Source organism: Thermobia domestica, chromosome 17 (assembly GCF_964235325.1).
Source record: "Thermobia domestica chromosome 17, izTheDome1.hap1.1, whole genome shotgun sequence".
Classification (NCBI taxonomy): Eukaryota; Metazoa; Arthropoda; class Insecta; order Zygentoma; family Lepismatidae; genus Thermobia; species Thermobia domestica.
Window position 1 is genome coordinate 96,583,791 of NC_137470.1, and position 22,867 is coordinate 96,606,657.

General features: G+C 35.4%; 1 protein-coding gene across 2 annotated transcripts in view; it reads left to right on the forward strand.

The window, feature by feature from the left end:
- Positions 1–22,867, forward strand: part of ArfGAP1 (ADP-ribosylation factor GTPase-activating protein 1) — a 703,111-nt gene that overhangs the window by 629,611 nt on the left and 50,633 nt on the right. For both annotated transcript variants that reach the window (XM_081743725.1, XM_081743726.1), the window contains one exon: positions 14,771–14,896. In XM_081743725.1, the coding sequence (XP_081599851.1) occupies positions 14,771–14,896 (126 nt within the window). The remainder of the gene's footprint in view (positions 1–14,770; positions 14,897–22,867) is intronic.

Consider the following 22,867-nt stretch of genomic DNA (forward strand, 5'->3'; position numbering starts at 1 on the left):
TCTAAGAATTATATTTCCTTCTTTGCATTATGTCACTTTAATCGTCTCTTTCTCTGTTTCATCATTCTCGAGCTGTGGAATGATAAATACCCTCTGTGATTTCCTATACGAGTTTTATTCATCTGATAGAATGTCACCGCTACATCATCACTTTCATGTTTCACCTTTATTCTGTTTATTTATCTCCAAACATTTTGATATTAGTGATACTGGACGCTTTATCTGATACAGGCACCATGTCTTGGCGCCCATTTTGAAAACAGTGACACATATGGAAAATCTTTTGCCAAAACGCTACATAATGTTTGGAGGTCTATCGAACGAGGTATCACTGGACACATGTTTCCATTTAAAATTTTAAAGTTGGGCCCCGGGCGCCTACTAAGGGCGACCCTGGAGGGAAACACACCACCACCATTCAATGCACCCCATATCATTTTCTATTTTAGTTTTTGTTTGGTTCATGTATATATAACCGTATTCGAGATATTTCTGTGGAAAGATTAAAATGGGCCACCCTATATATATATATATATATATATATATTAATAATATATATTAATAATACTTCTGTTACATTATCGAAACTGTTAAATAAGCAGGCTATTATTATACATTGTGGTGTTTCAAAACAACACCGATAACGTTTGAGAGGTGGTTCCTAACACCAAGATAAGACGAAAAGTATAGACGAACCTGGGTGCACAAATGCTTCCTTTCAGAGTTATAGGCTGCCGTAAACATGAAAACAAAATGAACTTTAAAGGTCCATAACTTAAATACTATGGGACCTACCGTAGTTGGGTCAAGACTTTATTTAGGAACTAATATATGCTCTATCCAAATATCCATGTTTCAGAATCCTGCGGTACTTCCTCAACAATTTTTGTAGAAGTAGTTGGTGAGTACTTCAAAGTATATTCGCGTAGCGGAACTCCTATAAAAATTGTTGCGTGAGTACCTGAGGATTTTGAAACATGTATTTGTGGATAGCTCACATACTGGTTCCTAAGTGAAGGTATTGACGCGACTACGGTAGGTCCCATAGTTTTGGATCTATGGACTTTTGAAGTTCATTCGGCAGCCAATAACTCTGAAAGGAAGCATTTGTGCACCCAGGTTGGTCTATACTTTTCGTCTTATCTTGGTGTTAGGAACCACCTCTCAAACGTTATCGGTGTTGTTTTAAAACACCCTGTATATTTGGTGTTTCAATCAGCTTTATTTTATTAATTCCTTATGTTTGAAATGTTGAATAACTGGTACAGGCTAGACAGCTACGATAAATAGTCGTAGGCAACATCAGGTAAGTAGGTGCTTACGTGGAAATATGAATTTTTACAACATGGGTGTGAGACAAATACTAAGAATCTCTCTTACAACTCTAAAGCGATTCTTTTATATTGGTTACAACGCTTTGTTAATGCATTTACCTGACACATGTCAATAACATTGAATAAAGTAATTCATCCTTAAGAAGTTAAAAGAAGAATGATTTAGCAAGTGTCGAATTTTCTGACTACGTTTGATATTTCATCATAACAAACAGTCAGATCTTTTTTTTTTTTTTTTTAAGTTTGTGATTTGGAATCGTCTGAATTCTTTTTAAGTTATTGGCTTCTTACTTGTTAATAACATGTGAAATATAAACTTGCAATATGCTAATAAAAATATTCTAAGAAATAGTATATTGAAAACAAATTATAAATTATTTTGCACGGAAAGTAGGATAGGATTAGAAACAGAAGGAAATTCTAGTATCTTCCCAGTCTGTGATTTTTAAGTTTAAAAAGTTTCAGATCCATGTATTCATGATATTCCTCTCATTTGCACATACAATGACATTTCATAAATAACTCTACCTGTTTTGCATCGCTATTGGCATAGAAGTCTTTCCTTCGTCTGTGGGTGTTCTTCTTTAGTTCTCCCATTTTGAAGTGCAGGAGCTCTGTAGAGCGCAAAGCACTTATCTGAGCTTTATACGACTTTTATTTTAGATGAAACTGCCATGTTACGAGGAAGAGCAGAGCTTTTGTTCTCATCAGATTCATCTCCTGTGAAGAAAGTTTTATGAGAGAGACACGCTTCTAAGTTATCATCATATATGACACGACTTCGTTATCCCAAGCCACGTTAGAAGCTCTGGAGATTGTTCCAAAAATTCTTTGATTTCACAAAATCTGATGATTACGTAAAATGAATTACTTTCACGAGAGACGAACCTAGATCTCGTTTATGTTACTTTGGATTTTTAAACCTCTTGAATATTCATTTGTTCGGATTTCCTAAGAGTATAATAATGAAGTTCCTTTACTATCTTTAGAATATCACTTTTTTATGTTTTTCTAACATAGGATGAGCATTTATAGTGTATTTGATACCCTGTACCACAGAATTTGGTACTTGTGTACTTGTTAATTAAGACATTTTGTTAAAGGAATTACTAAATTTTCTAAAGAGTTCAGATGAGTGGATAATGCGTCAGTCTGCGAGAAATCTTCGGCAACAAACTCCCAAGAAAAAGTGAGGTACTTGCCAAAAAGAAACATTTCAATCCAGTAGGGATATTGGGGGAGATAGCGGAAAGCGATATAAATAATTATAGACCAATATCTATCTTATTCTCATTTGCTAAAGTATATGAAAATATTTTGTATGAAATGATAATAAATCATGTTCGCCCTGCTATTTCAACATATCAACACGGGTTTCTAAAGAATAGGCCAACTACAACGATCTTGGTCATATTAACTGATCTTATAGCCTCTACGCTTGATAAAGACTGTCAGATAGATGTGATATATAACTTTAAATAAATCATTTGACACTTTGGATCATGATATACTATTAAGTAAACTTCACTCCTTCAACTTTCAGAAGTCATCATTACAGCTAATAGCCACATATTTGAACAATCACAAACAGCCAGTGCTTTACAAAGATTTTCTCTCAGAGGCGAAACTGGTAAACTCTGGAGTGCCCCAAGGATCGAATCTAGGTCCCCTATTGTTCTTGTTGTTTATTAATGATTTGCGACTGTGTGTTAAGGAGTGCGATAAATTATTGTTTCCTGATGGTCTGAAGATCTATTTGCCAATAACATCTGAACAAGACTGCAAAAGGCTGTGTAAATAACATAAATGAATGGCGCCAAGACAATGGTTTTAGGTTAAATATAAACAAATGTATGTATATGACATTTACAAAACGAAGAAATCCTTATACATTTCCCTACTCGATAGGAGGAACTCCACTTAAGAAAACAGAATTAGTGAAAGATCTGGGTGTAACCTGTGATAGCTGCTTGTCATTTAAAACTAATGTAAGAAATACAACTAATGAAGCATACAAAAACTTAGGCTTGATAGTAAGAATAGGTAGAGACTTCAATACGGTGCATGCGTTCAAGACATTGTACACATCTTTCGTGCGATCGTAGTTAGAATATGCCATCCAAATATGGAACCCGAATCATTTACATACACAAAACAGATAGAGACGATACAGACTAAATTCTTAAAATATCTTTCTTACAAACAGATAGGTCACTGCCCTAAATTTTATTCAGCTACTACCAGCACATTTTTATTTTGAAACCCTCGAGCAAAAGAGAAACATTCTTGATGTATTTATTTTTATTCAAAATCATTAACAATGAGAGAAATTTTTCGGAACTAAAGAATAAGATTAAGTAAAATATTTGGTACGAAAATGTATCGTGTTTACGTTCATCGGATGCAGTTGGTTTCCATCTCGGAAGCACGTACTGTTTATTTATGTGTGTATTTAATTAGTTATTTAATTTCTGAATTTTATATCATCAGTTGGTGTGAGGCTTAAAGCATTCTTTGGTGTATCACACAGATTCTAATATTGTGTGGTATTCCTTCAAGTTCTTGCAACAAAAATATAGTTCTCACTTGTCAGAGCTAAAGCATGTATTTTTATTATCACTTTCTAATTCTTTTTACATTTCATGAAGTGAAATTAGTTTGGAAATCCCTTTAACAACTGAAGATGAAATATGATCAAAAAGTATGAATATATCGGTTTAATCATTGGTACAATACGTGGGTTTTTTATCTCTATTCAGTGGTTCCGCGTAGCGTAGTCGCTAACTATCTTGCTTTTGGTGCGAGCGATCCCGGGTTCGATTTAGAGCGACAATACGTCCCGTTTTGACCGGGACAGTCCCGTTTTAGGGGCATGTCCCGTCAGCAGGTGGGAAAAAGTATTTGTGCCGTTTCATCCAAGTGAAGAAGTAAATAACACACCCAGTGCCTTTACTCTTGGTAAAGATATTAATAATAACATAGACGCAAGAATTGAACTAAAATTTCCTAAATTAAACATGGTGTATAGTTCGCAGCACTGCTCGAAAGGCAGCAAAGATTTTTAGCAGTTCCTATGTTTGTTAAACGAACTTCAACGTGTATTTTCTTTTTCATAAATATCGAATTAGTTAACTCCGCCCTGTAACAAAGAAAGGGGAAGGGGGAGCACATATCAGAGCACTGATAAGAGTAAAGCTAGGCCTAAAAGTCCAGGATTGCTAATCAGCACCAGTAGCAATCTTAATCACATTCTTTTCCCTTTGGCAATTTTTTAGCCAATCTTCATACCCATTCTTACGTCTCTAAATATATAGGACCTTATGCAGAGTCGTTTTGACGTCTGATTAACACCATACTACGGGGTTGACTAACGGATGGTTATCAAAATTGTATTCAGAGTCTCTGATTAGGACGTAGTATTGGACGAAGTTAATCACATGTGACTAATTATTCTAGAGCAGAGACTAATCTTTTACCCACGGTTTAGCGTGCGACACATTTCATATTTCGTAGTTCATGTATTTTCATTTTTACAGACTACGCATGCGCTCATCTACTTTTCCGTAGTTACCACATTTATTTTACTCACCGATGCATTGGGGTTCTATAAGTTAATCATACCCAAATCATCATTTTAGTTGTACTCAAAGTAGACTCTGAATACCAAAAAGTGCACCTTCCTTAGTAAAGAGTTAGTATGCTTACTAACTAGTCTATGACTAACCATCGATTAACGAATTCTCTCTGAATACCGCCCATAGTCTTTCTAAGTAAATTATGTAAGTAAAGGAAATTTAAACGCGAAATTTTTAATGCCAAATTTCTTGCGGGCATGGCGAGCAATGTAAATGTAGGCAGCATTATGTCCTACTATATTGTAAGTTAAGTGCTGTTTATATTTTATAGCTGATATATATATTATATTATATTACAATATAAGTGTATTAGGTATTGCTAAAGCAAACATAAACTAATATACACACTAACCTGTTTCTCATTTCCTACGATTTTTAAAAAAATCGGAACCTTTCCCGTTTTCAGCTGTAAATTTCGTAGCCATCCTAGTTCAATTTCAAGTCGGTACACTTGATCGAAAAAGTGTGAAAGCTATTTTAGTGAGATTTTGCTGGGTTTTCTTCATCACTCCAGGCAAATGTTGGTATAGTACCTAACATACAGGCCCCAGGCCACTCCCTTCCTTCCCTTTCGTCGGAGTGTGTTTTCCCTATGGACATCATCCCTCATACGTGACAAGCTAACATGATGACGAAAGCCCAGCAATCTCCTAATTCCTAAATCCTAATCCCTCGGATCTCTTTGAACTGTAGCTCAGAATCTCTTATATGCTAACTGCTGAAAAGTGAGTACTGTATTAATATAAAATATGTTCGTCACTGTTGAATATCAAGATTTTTCGTTTCTTTAGGTAATTGTTGTCAACTTACCTTATGACCTAGAAATAACAGGTTGAATGTTGCAAACATGAAATTTAATACTAGATCCTGTTCCAAAATTCAATGGATGTTAGTTTTAATAGTTGTTGAGCCTATATTTTAGAAAATATTTTTCATCTGAAGGACATTTTTGGTAAATATACAACTTGAATGATTTCAGTTTCAAAATTGATAGAATATCACGTGCTTGAAATACAGGCAAGTTCGTCCGGTTAGTAGCATAATTGACATTGTTTCCAACATTCTGCGCGACTATATTATCAGGAGTACTTAGCTGTTATCTCTAACTGTGCTTGTCAATAGAATTGTAGAGGAATTTATAGGGAGAATAATAGTAAAAATGAAAGTACTCTAATAGTTTATTTTGGTTGTATTTAGATTTCAACAAACTATTATTTTTTGTTAGAACATTTATTCTCATTAGTATTATTGTATATTGCTTTTAAATTTTACTAGTACCGTACTTACAAATACTTCATTGGATAGTTTAGAGTCGTCTGCTAAGCTTACATACAAAAAGGAAATTAAATATTTGTAGTGAGTACTATTTCTAAACTAGGAGTAGGTAACTTAATTTTTCTTCCCCGAGCGTTGATACGAAGCACGTACATATTACGGTGGGCGTTAACAGGACATGTGTATTTGTGTCGCAGTGCGCTAAGCGTTGACGTGAATGCTGCCAATTCGGCAAGAGGAAAGAGGAATGATTGTTTCTCATTATCCATCCACCAGTTTGCTGAAATTGTCCGATTTTCTTTTTTATTGTTGGCATTCCAGATGTACGGAGGCTATTTCCGCTGCCTGTTTTCTTTCCTTCTCCCCAGTGAGGACAAATGAGTCTCAGCGGGAATGCTCCCATGTACGTAACCAACATCCGAAATCCATTCAACGTCCTCTCTATGGCATACAAATTTTTCTGTTTTCCCTTTTTCTTTCTAGATTGACTATTTCTATTTCCGTTTTAAATTGGATATCTTCATGAGGTAGCAGTTGTACGTTCCACAAAAGCCTCACAATACTAGTTTATATTGATGGACCTAGAAATTCATTGGATCATTGAGAATACTACTTTCTTTCTACACATTTTCAAGTGTTTCTGAACTCAAAACAAGACAATACGAAATCCAAACAAGAAACTTTGCAATCTACAATTTCTATTGTGTAGTGCAGAGTTTCTCAACCTGGGGGTCACGAAGATAAGCGGAAGAGATAAATATAATTAGATCTAATACCGGAAAATATTTTGAAATAATATGTTGGATTTTATTCTGATAGGTATATTTTAATTTTTATACATAGTATCAAGAAAAACAAAAAAAAAAATGGTCTACTAAACATTTTCAGCAAGTGCATAGTTGTTTAAATATAAACGAAAGAGGTACGATATGAAACTAATAAGAGCTGCATATTGAAATACCAGAAAAAAAAAATCATGCAACAAAACCTGCATTATTGAAATACAGTTGAAATTGAAAGCTGATCAGATACCTGAGTATGATGTGATTTCACTAGTGAGGCAATGTCCAGTTCAATCTTCGTGACACACATTGGCCAAGTCATTTAAAATACTCAATAACTTTCTTAACAACTGTCCAAATCTTTTAAACCAAAATTAAAAATCACTTCATTTTTTATCATATGAACCAAAATTAAGGGAGTTATGAAGTTTGAAAATTTTCAAATGGCATCCACATTGAAACAGTATGACTGGTCGGATTTGATATTTGTAATATGAATGAACTAAACAAATTTGGTTTTAATCCATTCGCTTTTAGGGAAGTTACTTTATCCAATTTATACAAGAAATGGATCTACTATTAGAGAAATAGATGGATATCGTGAGATCTCCGCAATAGGTATATTAAAAGTCTGACAGAGGCTTATTAGAAACTAGAAATTATAAGGGGGTCGCTGTCAAGAGGATGTGATAAAATGGGGGTCGTGATAGGAATTAAGTTAAGAATCACTGGTGTAGTATATACTTGGATTCATTTATATTGAGATTATACAAAGTATGGTAGTTGATTGCTTACAATAAGTTAAATCTTGTCACTACTGGAAAGTTGTTCCTGATTTTCAAATAACCAGAGAAAATTATCTGTTCATCTTCCCGTTGACACGTGCACGTACACTTCTCGTCAGAAAAACTGCTTTCTAGAGACCAAGTTCAAGAAAGTGAGCCTAGATTCTTATGTCCCTCAGATCCGTGCTTACAGGGAAATCGATGTATTTTTCCTCCATTCTGCTAGAGAGTAATATCTGTAAATGTCAAGAAGAGTCTACAAGAGAAATAGACCATCTGCCCAAGGCCGCCAAGCAAATATCTAATTTGAATACAAAAAAAAAAAACGGTAATACATGATGGCAGTATTAGATAAATAAGTCAAAAGCTGGCGTATTGGGCAATACATGATGGAAGCCTGTAGTGAGAGCAGGATCTCTCACTGTCAGGATAGTATTGTAAGATACACAGGCGGAAGTCTGCTTTAGTGCCTTTGTGGGTTAGTAGTTAGCGTCACGAGTCTGTGAGTAAACGTTCATTTTATCATGAGTTTGATTCCGGTCTACGGATTTTTTATTTACAAACTGCTTTCTATCACAAAGAAAATCATATATGCATGTAAGAAAATTATAAATAGGGCCTACCTGTATATCACAGTTATGTAATACAGGATAATAAATTATATATATTAAACTGTTATCCTTTTGTCTCAACTGTATACTCTTGAGCAGAAAGCAGTATAAAAAGATATCCATCGTAGTTTAGTATTTCGCGCAGGGTGAATCATTATGTAAGAAAATAAATGGTCACTAAATTATATTTCTATTATAGGATATTTTAGGCACTACAAAACATGTCAGTTACATTTGGTAATGAAATGTTGGCAAATGCCTATAAAGGAAAAATAGGCTTTGACCTAAAGTTCCGCATGTTAGTAGCGTAGGTAGAAGGATTAACTCGGCTGAAGTCCCCCCTTTTGTACAGTGATACAGAAACTTGTTCTGCTTACATGTAGCACTACATAGTGAGAAGTTCCCACGATTAGGTCCTTTTATCGGGGCCCTGCAATATGCACAAATGATTGAAATTCGGAAGTAAATTTAGAATACCTAAGTGTTTTTTTTTTTTCCTAATTGAGAATATGAAGTGAAGATGCCGACAGAATCTTAGTGCATTTCTGCTCAGAAGAGAGTTGCGTATAAATAATTTAGGTTTATTCATGATCCATGAAGTGGTAAGCTACAAATGCTTTCCTTTTAAGGCACTAGAATAGGAATTAGCTTTGGAATGCTATGTATTACATGTGGTTCTTGAATAGGCACTCTTTACGGATTCTTATACATAGTTTTAATGCGGCACAGGGAAATACTTATTTTATACTCCTGTGTGGCACTTTGTAGATTTTTTTTTGTTTGTTAAAGTAACCTATATGAATTTCTGGGCATAAGCCCAAACACGTGGTTGTACCACGAATTACTGAAAATATATTGACGTGACATCTAGAGTACGTTTGTTTTGTCTTGGCACACTTCCCGCCTGTGCATTTGGTTGCCTTTTAAAGTATTTTCTGCAAGCACTTACGTGAACGTTTTAATCCAATAGGCGTCTTATTGGTTTCGTCGTAGGTGACGTTAGTTGTCAGCCAACCCATTAAATGAGGTCATTGCTACTTGGCGGGTATTTGAAGTGCTTAGTTGCCGCACATGAACAAGTGTGTTAGTGATTTATGAGTAGTGTGGCATTTTGCAGTGTTTCCTAGCGTATTGTAACTCCCAACTTAATCGTGGCGTGGCAACAACGCATTGCAGACAGATCCATCCTTTAGGCGAGAAGTGTACCAATATAAAGCAAACATACTCTAGGAACAAGCACCTAAACTACATCGACTAAGTGATTCAAATAACGAATTACTGTGAAAGAACCAGCAAAACGTCTACCAGAGTGATGCAAAATTTGCACCACTATGAACAGTCATCCTATAAAATTATGCAAAAAACTCTTCACTACACTGCAAAGAGAGTTTAAGAGAAATTTTGCTTCTCTGCATGCAGGTTAATCATTCCGTGTGACTCCCAGCGTAGATGGAATCGGAAATAGTTCTTAAACGTGATATGTGGAAGTTTGTGTGAAAACAGACCAAGCAAAGTACAACTAATACGCAGTTAGCAAAGGAACAAAACCAAAAAAAGAAAGAAAGAAAGAAATCATGACGTAAATGAAAAATAACAAGCAGTGAGTGATTTTCTTCACGTGGAGTTGGGGAACATTTGCTACCACCTCAAATACGTATGCTGTGTACATTAATCAGTGTTTCTCGATTGTCATGACAACAGAGGTAGCAGATGAAATAAAATGTACCAGAAACAGTAAATTTTCATGCTCCCAGAACGACTATACATCTTCGTTACGGAACAGTGTGCATGACTGGGGGGAGAAAAGAAGCTAATGAAATCTGTGCTCGTCTTTTCTCTACACGCTAGAGGCCGCCACTATTTTAGGGAAGGAGAAATCCAGAGAAGTTGAAGGGGAAAAATCTTTGCTTAATTTCCTTCATCAGCCAAAGTTTCAGTCTTCATTAACCTGTAGTCTTGAAGGGAAGGAACCCTATCAGAACGACGACTTAGTTATTCGGTTCTTCCTCATAATTTATTGTTTGAAACTCTGTTCGGAGGGAAGAAAGAATACCGATTTCTAAAGAGATACCGGATTGCTGTTAATGTGATGTTAATACAATTTTTGCTATATGCAAACAAATGGCTTCATTCACTTGAAGCATACATAATGTCAACCATCGAAGAGTATATTTTATATGCAAATCAATTAGTACAAAAGTGTTTCCTAAATTGTACAAAGATAAATATAATGGTAGTCTGATATTCTATCTAAACAACTTCGTCAAAATTTTCAGTTTGAAACCTGTTACCTTTTTCTGATCCGCTGATATAAACTAACTCACGGATCCTATCCTGAGCCAGGCTAATCCAGTCAAGATTATTACCTACCTCTCTGAGATCCTGCTTTATATTATCCCAGCGGCATACGCAAGGGATGGGGTTTCGGGATTTTAACTCCTCTTGAGCAATGTATTATGCAAAATTAAACATCATATTTAAGATATGCATGCAAAAAACTGAAATTATATGATAATCCCCTTTGACTAACTTTTGCGTACGCCACTGTATTTTCCTCCCACTTTCTTCGTCTACCTATAGATCTCTTTCTCATTATGGGTACGAAATGCTCTCTCGTCTCGACTCGTGGGTAACTACTTACCAGAACTATGAGTGAACTAACCCTAGTAGCCTCTGTAATGTGGAAATTGACATAATCCTCTCGGAAGTAATCCTGATTCATATGATGATACATTCGCAGCATGCAACGCAGATAACACGCTGAAACTAAAACACAGTATTCCGCATTTTGGGATTTCTTCTGTTGCTGAACTGACAGAATATGGTCCCTTTCTTGTATTTCCGTAAGCTTCTGTTAATGTAACAACTCTTGGGGATTGTTTCTTAATTCACTTTTTAAAGATGATGTTTGGATTTGAAAACGTTCTAAAACCTTCATTATAAGTAGCCTTATGCAGAGTCGTTTTGACGTATGATTAGCGTCATACTAAAGGCCTGACTACTGCAGGAAACATGTTAGCCGAACTCTTTAGTATGACACTAATCACGCGTCAGAACTACTCTGCATAAGGCCCAAGATGTTTAGTTTTCACACATTCCCATTTAAAGCTATAAAAAGAATGTTTTTTCTAGTAATTAAATGGAAGCGAAAGCAGTGACAAATGCAATTCTCTGCCAGTTGAATGGCAAGATACCTGTTTAGCATATAGTTGTACACTCTAACGATGAACTAGATTACAGTCATTCGATCGTAAGTACTTCTAAATACAGTTGACTGCCGAACTCTTAAGATATGACGATTTTTTTTTTTTTTTTTTTTGTAATTTTTACTCTGGAAGAGGAGCAAGTTATTAAGTACATTCTTAAAAAGTTACAACATCGTATTTTATAAATTGATTTTATTTGACCAATGAAGTTTAAGTATACTTGTGTTGTTTCATAACTTTCGAGACTAATATTGGCTGCTACATGAAAGGGAGGAATGATATTAGTTATTTTCAGTTACTAACTAGGAATGCAATGTATATACCCGATTGCAATGAAATGAGCTGAGCGAGCTTAAACTACGTAATCAGGAAGCGTTTTTCGGTGATTATTCCTCGATGGTACATCGGATTTTTGATTTCGACCTATGTTGTCACTCAGCACGACATACTCTATCAGCGTGCTAAGTTTGGTTGAGATCGGCCAAACGGTCTAGGAGGAAGCGTTTTTCGGTGGTTATTCCTCGATGGTACATCGGATTTTTGATTTCGACCTATGTTGTCACTCAGCACGACATACTCTATCAGCGTGCTAAGTTTGGTTGAGATCGGCCAAACGGTCTAGGAGGAGTTCGCGGACAACCAAACGGCTAACCCGAGTATAAGAGCTTCGCTTCGCTCAGCTCAATAAAGACATGAATTTATTTATTTTTAAATGGAGCGGGATCTGCCAGGGCATGAGTGGGGAGGGGGAAATTTTACTGAAGCTAAACTCTTGTTTCGTCATTCTCTGTTGGTCTGCATTAAAACGTGATATAACTTAGTTTGACGTGGTAGAATTCAAGATGGCGGCTTGAAATTCAACATGGCTGCCGCTCGAACTGGCAGATTTTACATTTTGCGCTGTAGACTGGAAACGGCTGAAGATAATGGGATAATTCTTCTTGTCAAACATTGGTAGAAGATCATGACGTTTAAAATTACGCCTTATTTTTCTTTTTGCTCTATTTGGTTTACTTTATGTCCAAATAAATCCTCAAATTTTGCTCAAAACACTCTAGCCAATATTTAATTCCCGCCACTGTAATGTGACTTCTATAACAAATTCGTTATTATGTAATTCCTTGAACTTGCACTAATGATTTATCTTGTGTTATGTGTTTCTGAGGACTCACAGCTGTCAGAATTGTGGCAGCATGAGTGCTTTTGGAGTAATGCCTGATCAAAGAGTTCCTGGAACTAATCAACTCTCCTACAAAGCAGTAGAAATGTTTAGACCTATCACAGAGCATCATATACCAGTCATCTTCCGACAAAGATGATGTACAAAATCCGAAAGATGAATTCCAATATCTTTCGAAACCTTGAAATCAAGTGCTTGCTGGCGAATGGTGTATTCAGTTTTTCTTGTTATGATATATCTGTTAAACTTTCTTGTGGTAATGCACTTCCATATTGTTTTCCAAAGTTTCACGTTTTCCATTTTAGATATCGCATCGTCACTATTATCCTTCTTTTCTTTGTCAAATGTCGAGATCATATTATCATCTTTCTCGTAATACTTCCTATTTTTGTAGCTGTTTGTGATATTGTTAGTTTCTGAAATGTTTACATTCTCTTTGAGTCTGACAAAAGTTTTCAGTTGGAATTGAAATACGTTACCCTGCTCTTGAAGAATCTTCCTTTCTACATGCGTTTCTGAAGCTTTCTGATTTTTATTATTCGACTGTTAATTCATGCGTTGAACCTGTTCAGAATACTTCAGTTTTCAGCCATGTATCTTTTGTTTAACCTGATGTAGTCCGTTTTGCTACTCCTTCGATTTCATTGTCACCATGTCCATGTTTGTGAGGCGTTTTTAAAGAGGGAGTTCATAACATAAACATTCTCGGCTTCTGAGATTTGTATTGAGGGGTTTGTACGTTTGCCTCACTCGTGATATCCGATTTTTTTTTTGGTTTATCGTTTTTCTCTCTCTCTGTCCTATTCTGGATTATTACTGTTATTAAAGTCTCTAATTTCGTAGTCGTTAATTTCTTGCACTCCTCCTTCTGAGTGGCGTGTTGAGATAGCCTGCAAAGTGTGTCGATACCTGACAAGAAGGGTAAGCTAATAATAATTTGATATGTGGAACCGGCAGGATCTACTTCTAAATATCTTCCCCATATATTTCCCAGTTGTACAGACAGGAGTTTTCCATTACACGGTGAAACGTACAGATTTAAATAATTGTAGGAGGACAGACAGCGAGTGCCATCACCTTGGTCAGCTTGTTGATTTTTTTTTCAAATAACTAGAAACTTCTTTCACCAATGATAACAGAATAAGCAAAGGTTCTTACTTACCGGAAATCGAATTGTGACTCTGCAGGGTAACGTTCAGAATCGCAAGTAGGAAGAGGGTTCTAAGGATACTTAAGAGTTATGAGCTACGTTGGCATTTAAAACTAACCATTGCTACGTATAATTCGAAATGTGTGTCATTAAAAGCAAGAAGACAATGAAAGATCAATTGGGCTTATTGAATTAAGAGAAATAAGAATAGAAAGAGATGAAGTGAGTTCACCTATCCTATTACAGAGAATCAGAATGTAGTAAGACAGTCTGCGTTAGATTTATCAGCGAAAAACTGTTAAAAAGCAGTGTCTTGGAGATAGATAGTACATGTAATCGAGTAGTAATCTTGTCACGAAACTCTCCTGTATATGTCGAATGTACTCGAAAATTTTTCTTCTAACTCAGGTGCTAGTCCCGAAAGAAAGTTAGGAAGCACAATAATACAAATGCAATTAGGCACCAAACTCGTATTTTCAGTTGCCATGACGTTTTGGTGATGAGGAATTTTCGAGACGCGTACGAGAATAGTGAGTCGTATGTATCGCAGAATCAACTGAGCTTAGATTACCCTTTGGTGGGAGCGGTTGCCCCCCGTTCCCGCCACTGAATTTACTAGATATGCTCTGTCAGTGATGTAGGTCAATTTGTTTTTCATTGTTAATAATTTAGAGTTGATAGAATTGTAGTTAAATAATAATAATGTGAGTTGTACTTCCTGTACTTGACATTTGATACAAAAAGATACACTGGAAACATAGTATTGGTTGGATGTATATCTTCATAACATTATTTTTCTTCTTTTGTTGTAGAGGTCGCCAGGGGGATCAGAGCGATGCTCCTTTGTTGACGGGACGAGGAAGTTCACCCGAGCATGATGGGGCAGCAGCAGGAGGCGATGACTGGGATTGGAAAAAAGATAAAAACCAACCAAAACGGTGAGTATTTCCTCTGTGAATTAATGTGTTCTAACTTGTAAGAGTGTTTTTTTTTCTGTTGGGAAACTAGTATAAGAGCTACAATTCCTGTGGCGATTTTCGCTAATTTCCACCATGTTTCATCTGCTTGACGTAATCGAATTAAAAATAAATATCTGTCGATATGATAGGCAAGAACTTGGGATGAGCTACGCCACTCAGCGTGCAAGTCGGCATAAGAATTGTAGTAAATGCTTAGGCATTTTGTGAAGTATTTAAAGTAAGCGATCCTTCTCTTAATCTGAAATTTGATCATCGAAAATTGCTCTGGGTTCTGAATTCTTTGTTGCCAAATGTGCTTGAATACTTTTATGCATTCAAATTTGCCTAATGATTAATAAAGGTTAGTGAAGATCTTGGTGATCATTTGCGCGGCGGCTTTCCCATGTAGGTCCTACACTCATGTCCAAAATGATTGTCGCATATCTATAACTGTCTTCTTGTAAGAATACAATTTGATAATGATTTTGCAGCATACTTTTAATACTGATACTGTGTATATAATCGGAAAATGTATATTTGTGGTAAATTTGATAGGAAAAGAATTAAAATAGAACATTAGAACGAGTAAAACAAAATGTTGCTGAATAGACAAGAAAGTTTTATTTTCGTTTTATTGTTCTTATTTACTGCTCTTTTGACATGAAATTTGCCATATACATGTCTGTCGATTATACACATACTAACATTGTAAGAAATACAGGACGATAAGAAATTTATTAAATTACATTCTGTAGCGCCGCAAGAACCCGTCAGGGGTTCGAGCTCAAGCGGAACCACCGGTAGGATTTTTCTAATAACAATCTGATCTTGATAAGGTTACACCCGTCCTTGCGTGAAAGGCAAAAGGCTCGTCAAACAGTCGCTTCCTCAATATTACAAAATATTACGAGGTTCTTGAGACAGTATCAAAGTAATAAACTCAATTAATACGAATAAATAATAATTCTCTGATCACACCGATAGCAGTGGTCTGGACAGGGAGTGGTGTGATTTATGATATTAAGTCTGAGACGACGGTCTCAGTACGAGAAGGGTCGTTCAAGCCAAGAGTGGCACAATAATTCAATAACCCGACAGAGGTTACATTACAATATCACCGAGAGATACTTAGTACTTAACTGTCCGTAGGGATGTTCACTTAGACATCTTAATAGTTAATGAGATACATAGAAGAATATCTATAATTATCGTCTGGCCACACAAGTGGCTAAAAGAATCACTTACAGGCTAGTACATCAAACAGAGAGAGGGAGGCGCAATAACTCCTTAACCCGGCAGGGGTTATATTGCAATTTTACAGAAAGATATTTAGTGTTAAACTGTCCGCCGTGATGTCTACTCAGATACATTATTAGTTAAAGAAATACATAATAATATCTATAATTTAGGTATGGCCACGCAAGTGACTAATAGAAACACTTCTAAATTTATAAATCAAAAGAGAGAGGGAGGTCAAACACATCCCGCTATAAATGATGACATCACGAGGGGCGGACTAAACAACAAAGTAAAAGTGCGCCTCGTTAGTATTGACAGGGTTCAAAGAAATGGGCAGTTACAGCAGTTAGGTTAGTTGAACGACCAAACGATTAGAACCAAGGATCATTTTAATTCTATCAAGTGATTTACTAGGGCTTAAGAATATCCATTTATATACTAAATATTAAGCCGATTGAGGGAGCGACTCCCCTTGGTTAAATGAATTACTACATTACAAAGAACATATTGAAAAGCCGCAAGGATAGGAAGTCGGTTCGTTGAGATGAACAAACGAGTAAGGAACACATGATTTACACTAAGAGGCACTTTCCTACCAAAGCCCTCTTACACTATGCACTGGCGACACACAACACTACTGCAAATCAAATTACACATTCTAATCACAGATGACGCAATTAACTCCTTCACTACATTAATCTCTTGGAGTTGGCAAACTAGTAGCGGTAGTTGATAGCCCGAGCGGATTGGCTGAAAAGATGTTACTCTTACCTGTGGATGGTTCAGAGAGGAGGTCGGCATCTGGCATCTCTGTCGGGACAGGATCTTGACTTACCAGGCTCATTGGTAGTCCCTTGAAAGGGGGACGGAGGTCCCCAGGAACAGACAGAACTAGGATCTAGAATATCAGTAGATTTACTCTCACGACGATCCACTGTAAGGTGTCTTACCACTTAATCGCAGTGCGTGATCTTAGCGGAGGCGTCTCTCAATAGAATAGAGAGATAGAGGATTTTATATGGTCTGTTATAGTAATAATAATATGGAAGCAGTATGATTATGTTGCGAGTTATTTATTATGAAAGAGTTCAGTTTATTTACAGACCATAATATCAAACATTAAATTGGATCACTATAATTTACTAAGCAAGATTCAGTTACAGGTTTCTACATATCCACAATTTGTACACACAGGTGTGACGACGTCCAGGAAACAGTTCAACGAAATTAGGGCGAAGTAATTAATTTAGTCTATGGAAGAATTTAAGTCTTGAGTAAGGGTAAATGACTCTCTGGAGAGCTAAGAAAGAAACAGTACTTACTCACAATACACAATATCAATTCCAAGAAGTTGGCGTGGAAACGGTCAGCACGCCTGATAGTAGACGCAGCACAGTTTGGCTTTTTATAACTTCCTAGACATGAACTTCACTGTACGGCACTAGGTAACATTATTAAGTTACCACTAAAGTAATGAGAGGCTCTCTCTTTCTCTCTACAAAGAGTGCAGAGGACGGACCCCCCCCTGAGGGGAGAGAGAGAAGCACGGACTATGTGCTCTTCGGATGTTCGGCGGTAATTGACCAACCGAAAGATCATCCTCGAGGTTTTATGTGTCAATCTAAGATGACTCAATGTTACCACAGATTGTGCAATCGTTTAGAAAAATTTCTTTAGAATCTGGTTGGATGTAAATGATGTAATGGTTCGGAACACTTGGTAAATTCTGATTGGCAAGAGGTGATATCATACTACTTATGATAGGCGCGCGACATTTCTGATATCGTATAGAGTTTCCAGAACGCACACACCTTCACAAGAAAAGAAAAAAAATACAGATATGGGTTCCAACTAAAACCAGTTAAAATTACACAACATTATACAAGGAAAGGGTGACACAAGTCCCTTACTAATAATCGGTTCAAGGGTCAATCTAGCAGCTGCGAAAGTATGAAGTCAGCGCTAAATATAGAATAAGGAGTCATATCAGAACTAAGACTCTAAGAGGGTTTGGTAACATTAATATCAGAGAAGTTGTTTTAAAGGGGAAAAGAGAGAGAGAAAAAAAAAGAATAATCTTATCGTCTCGTAGTTGGTTGGGAAGGGTGTCTGGAGCAGAATGCGACAGACATCTATTTCTGAATACCTCTCGGCTTCCAAGAGTTTTTAAGAAATAAAGTTGTTCCTCTAGATTAGTAAGTGAAGAAATTTGAGAATAGATCTGGGTGATACTCACATAGCAATTGATTTACACAAGTTCTCGTAGGTTATACAAGGGAGAACTTTGTCGTGGAGTACAGGGTGTTTGCAAAAACACCGCAAAAAGTTTGGTCGAAATTTTAGCCACGACATTCGACGCCCCTTGGGAAAGAAATTTTGTACTTAATGTTAGAGTGAAGTTAACAAAATTTCGTTACAGAGTCATATTTGGATTGGAATGGAAGAAAAATTTAAGTGGGTTGGAAACACTGTTAACTACTATTAAACTATCTGCAGGGTTGGCAACACTACCTTGAAATAATCAGTAATGTAAAAAATAGTAAGAAATTGTTGAAAGGGGTTTGCAACACTGATAAATACAAAATTACATAAGATTAGGATCATGATTACAACTTCGAGAAAAACACTTACATAACTAATACATAGATAGATATGATGATAGAAATAACTTTTAAAACACTTATCTAAGCTAAAGTATATATACAAATTTATACTAAGTAAAAGATGTAAAAGGGTCAGAGTGAACTCATAATATCACACTGACGATTCACATATTATCAATATCAACAAAAATTTTAAACTATATGTATATAGATATATGCGTGTAGTTGGACCCATCAATTACAAATCACATACACAGTAAAATTTATCATTAGTAAATACCTCAATTGACAATTATATATATTAAAATTGACTACAATAATATAGTACTAATATAGCAATTTTACAAGATTAATATCGGTTACTATTATTATATACACTCACTATCTACGACAATTATTTAGATATACAATCTCGATTGTGAGGGGATCACAAATTTGAGAAATTACTACATGACTCTACAAATGGTTATATACGTATAATACAAAGAATTCCCTAGTTGGTACGATTTTTTCCTACATATTTACAAACTAAGCTTTGTCTATAAAGATATACAAGGAATAACAAGGCCAATACAACACGATTTCATATAACTACATTATACCTATTAAAACACTATAGCGAGGGATGACACAAATGACCTCAATTATGTACAGTACACATATAAAAATAGTTTTTTTTTTACACAGTTTTTATAGTTGTTATTATTATGATACGAGTTCCTATACATACAAATGGTATGCATGTATGTAATGAAAATGGATGACCCATGCTAAATTAATATAATAAGATATTAAACCCAAGGAACACGCGATTATGCTATACAAATCAATTATAACTACATATGGAATATATATAGATAATAAATATTTACACGTATATATATATATATTTTTTTTTACTAACTCTACAATCATTCACGATAGTTGTATTTTTAACCTATCTGGACATTCAAGGAACTGCACATTTCCTAAACGGAATTTCCACTAGGTATATATATATAGAATTACTAAATTAACAAAAGATTTGAGTGACTTCTGTATGATTAAAAGTACAAGAATCAATTACAGAAAAATTTCTAGAGATAATAGACACTACACAGAATCTCAAGATTTAATTCATTATATATATATATATATTTTTTTTTATTATTATTATTATTATTATATGTAAATTTTCCTTTTCTCTACGTTTTGTTTTTGGATACTTTAATTAAAATTTACACATTATCACAGACTCCAAAATTGTCAAAACAAACCATTAATTATACGATAAGAAAGGGAGCCAGTTTTTTTTTTTTTTTTTTTTTTTTTTTTTATGTCCCTCTAGTCTTTACTCAAAATTAGGTCACTGGGACTCCCTGAGGTCGAAGGTTATCCACTACCGGAGGGTAGTTGAGAATTGACACTCAGATGTTTTCTTTTTTTTTTTTTTTACTACTACACTCCACGCTGAGGTCAGGGTGGTGTGAAAAAAAGAAATTATACTACAGCCCTGTCTGGTAAGGGTCTGGTTTTTCTTTTAAACAAAGAACGGCCAAAAGAAGAATTTCTACGTTTTCATACAAGCTTTCGAATGAAATGAAGGCTGATTTCTTTTAGCGCGAAAGGGATAACTAGAACATATATATATATTTTTAAACACTTTATAACATTCATCCCTTAAACAATTAGAATTCAGTACGGGACAGCGTATGAATGTTTCAAAATGAACCCTTTTTAAATAACATTTATATGGAACACGACTCAATACAGGGTGTTCATAAACTAGATGGCAATTCTACAGTTACGTCTAAAAAATACCTAAATTACAACATGACGCAAACGACCAATACACAAGATCAATTATTCTCTAAACTTTCAACATTTTCATTTAGCAATATGCCAATTAATGCGTGGTTCAATATTATTGTTTAGTGACTATTGTCACGCAGTTGAACGAACGCTTAATTAAATCAATCAAGTAAATCATCTCAATTTATAGAATGAACTGCTACAAATAATTAATCGATAAAAGAGGTAAAGTTACAATATAGAACTTTAAATCAACATATATTTAATTGTACTATTCGCACAGAGGTACTTCGCTTTTACGTCATTCTATTAACAAAGGAACCAATATAACTGAAGTACTGACGTTTAGAAGTGAATAAATTTAAATATAACTTCAGGCAACTATCTTGTTGCCTTACTATGATAACAACTACCTTTTACAGTAAAATATTGACATCATTCAATTGGTAGGTCTTAGTTTCAACCTGGATATTCACCAAACATTCATATTAATTATAACATATAATAGATATCAAAATACAATTATCATATGCATTATAACGCATAATATATCAAATGCCATTATCATATTTATTATAATGTATATTCACGTTAGAATATTATTAGAATTACAGCTTAACATGTCTATTCCTAGTAAATACAATAATCAATATATCCAAATGATAAAAATAGAATGTGCCACAACCTTATAGAAATACAATCGAACGGGAATAGACTATAATTACTTAAATACATTTAAGAACAATTAATACAATTCAACGAGAATTCCTTACAGGAGACATGATGTCGACTCTTAGATACAAATTAAGTTGGCACTCGGACGGCAGGAGGCAAGAGAGGTATAATAAGGATTACTTTTAGCCTATTTTCTAGTATTAACTCATATGACCCTGGGACTTACATTTACTTCGCATTTATTCATAACTTTAGCTTTGAGGAATTTAACCGCGTATTTACATTTTAGAGACCTTTTGGGATATCTAGATGCACAAAAGAACGATTTATCGTTTCAACTAGGAGACAAGAAAGAGTTTATATGCAATTACACAATTACAAAATGATCAACAATGCACTTATTTACTAAACAGGGCGGCTGTATCTGACATTTAGGCCCGATAAGGATTTCATTCTAGAAAATAACTCGATTCCTGGACTTGCAAAAACATTTCTTTTACTCATGATATTATAACATCACTAAGTTACTCGGAAGCTAGAAAACATAACAATACTTGATACATCGGACAAGTGAATTTAATTATCTCTTCGGACAACCTTAGGTTTTTTAAGGACTCGTGTCTGGACTCATTAGGGAGCAAGAGTGCTCAAAAAGGATTAGGTCTACACAAACGCACCTTTGATTAGATTAGGCACTCGCGAGCAAGAACATTTATGACCATTAAAATACAACATTAGCTTCCAAACATATCATTACCATCTCGAAAAGCACATAATTAAAACTTTAACACCATAGGGTGTCTTTCGAACGAAACACTGGGCTTCCTTCCGAAAGAACCAAACATTCTCTGGTCGTTCGTTAGTAAACAGAACGATAATAAACAGCTTCGGGACCTAGGGGGTCCATGTCGACCTGGGATGTAATAGGAGGGTCCCGTACCTTTAAGGGGGTAAGCCTTCTCAAAGATCCGGCTTAACATCCTTACAATTACGCGGACGCACCATTATACAATAAGGTCGATATAACAGAGGATCCACATCAGAGATTGCGCGATTCTCAGCTAATACAAGCGATAGAAACAAGCGGCAATTTTCTGAAACGACCAATTTACGCTTTGGGGCTGATAATTATAGTTAATTATCACGTTTGATGGAATTGGTACAATAAGATCGATTCAACGGAGTATAATCATCAGAGATTGCGCGGTTCTCAGCTAATACAAGCGATAGAAACAGGCGGCAATTCTCTGGACGACCAATGTACGCTTTGGGGCTGATAATTATAGTTAATTATCACGTTTGATGGAATTGGTACTCCTTTTAGGAAAGGGAATTGACACATCCTAACCTAATCTATACTCCATGAATTATTACTGGAACAAGGGAGAGGTATGATCACCGTCTCAATATTTTCCGACAGGGTGTCTCCCAACGACACGTTCCAAAATTAGATAGCTCGCTAAAATTTACAAAATAATTACACAACTCGAGGCATTAGCACTCGGCAAGGAATAGCAAAATTAATAACAATACTACAGAGCACGGTTTTACGTCCTGAACAAATGAAATTATTAACACAATGACTACGGTCGAATTTGTCGTGACCGGAAAGTAATAAATTTATAGATAATGCAACTTCTGA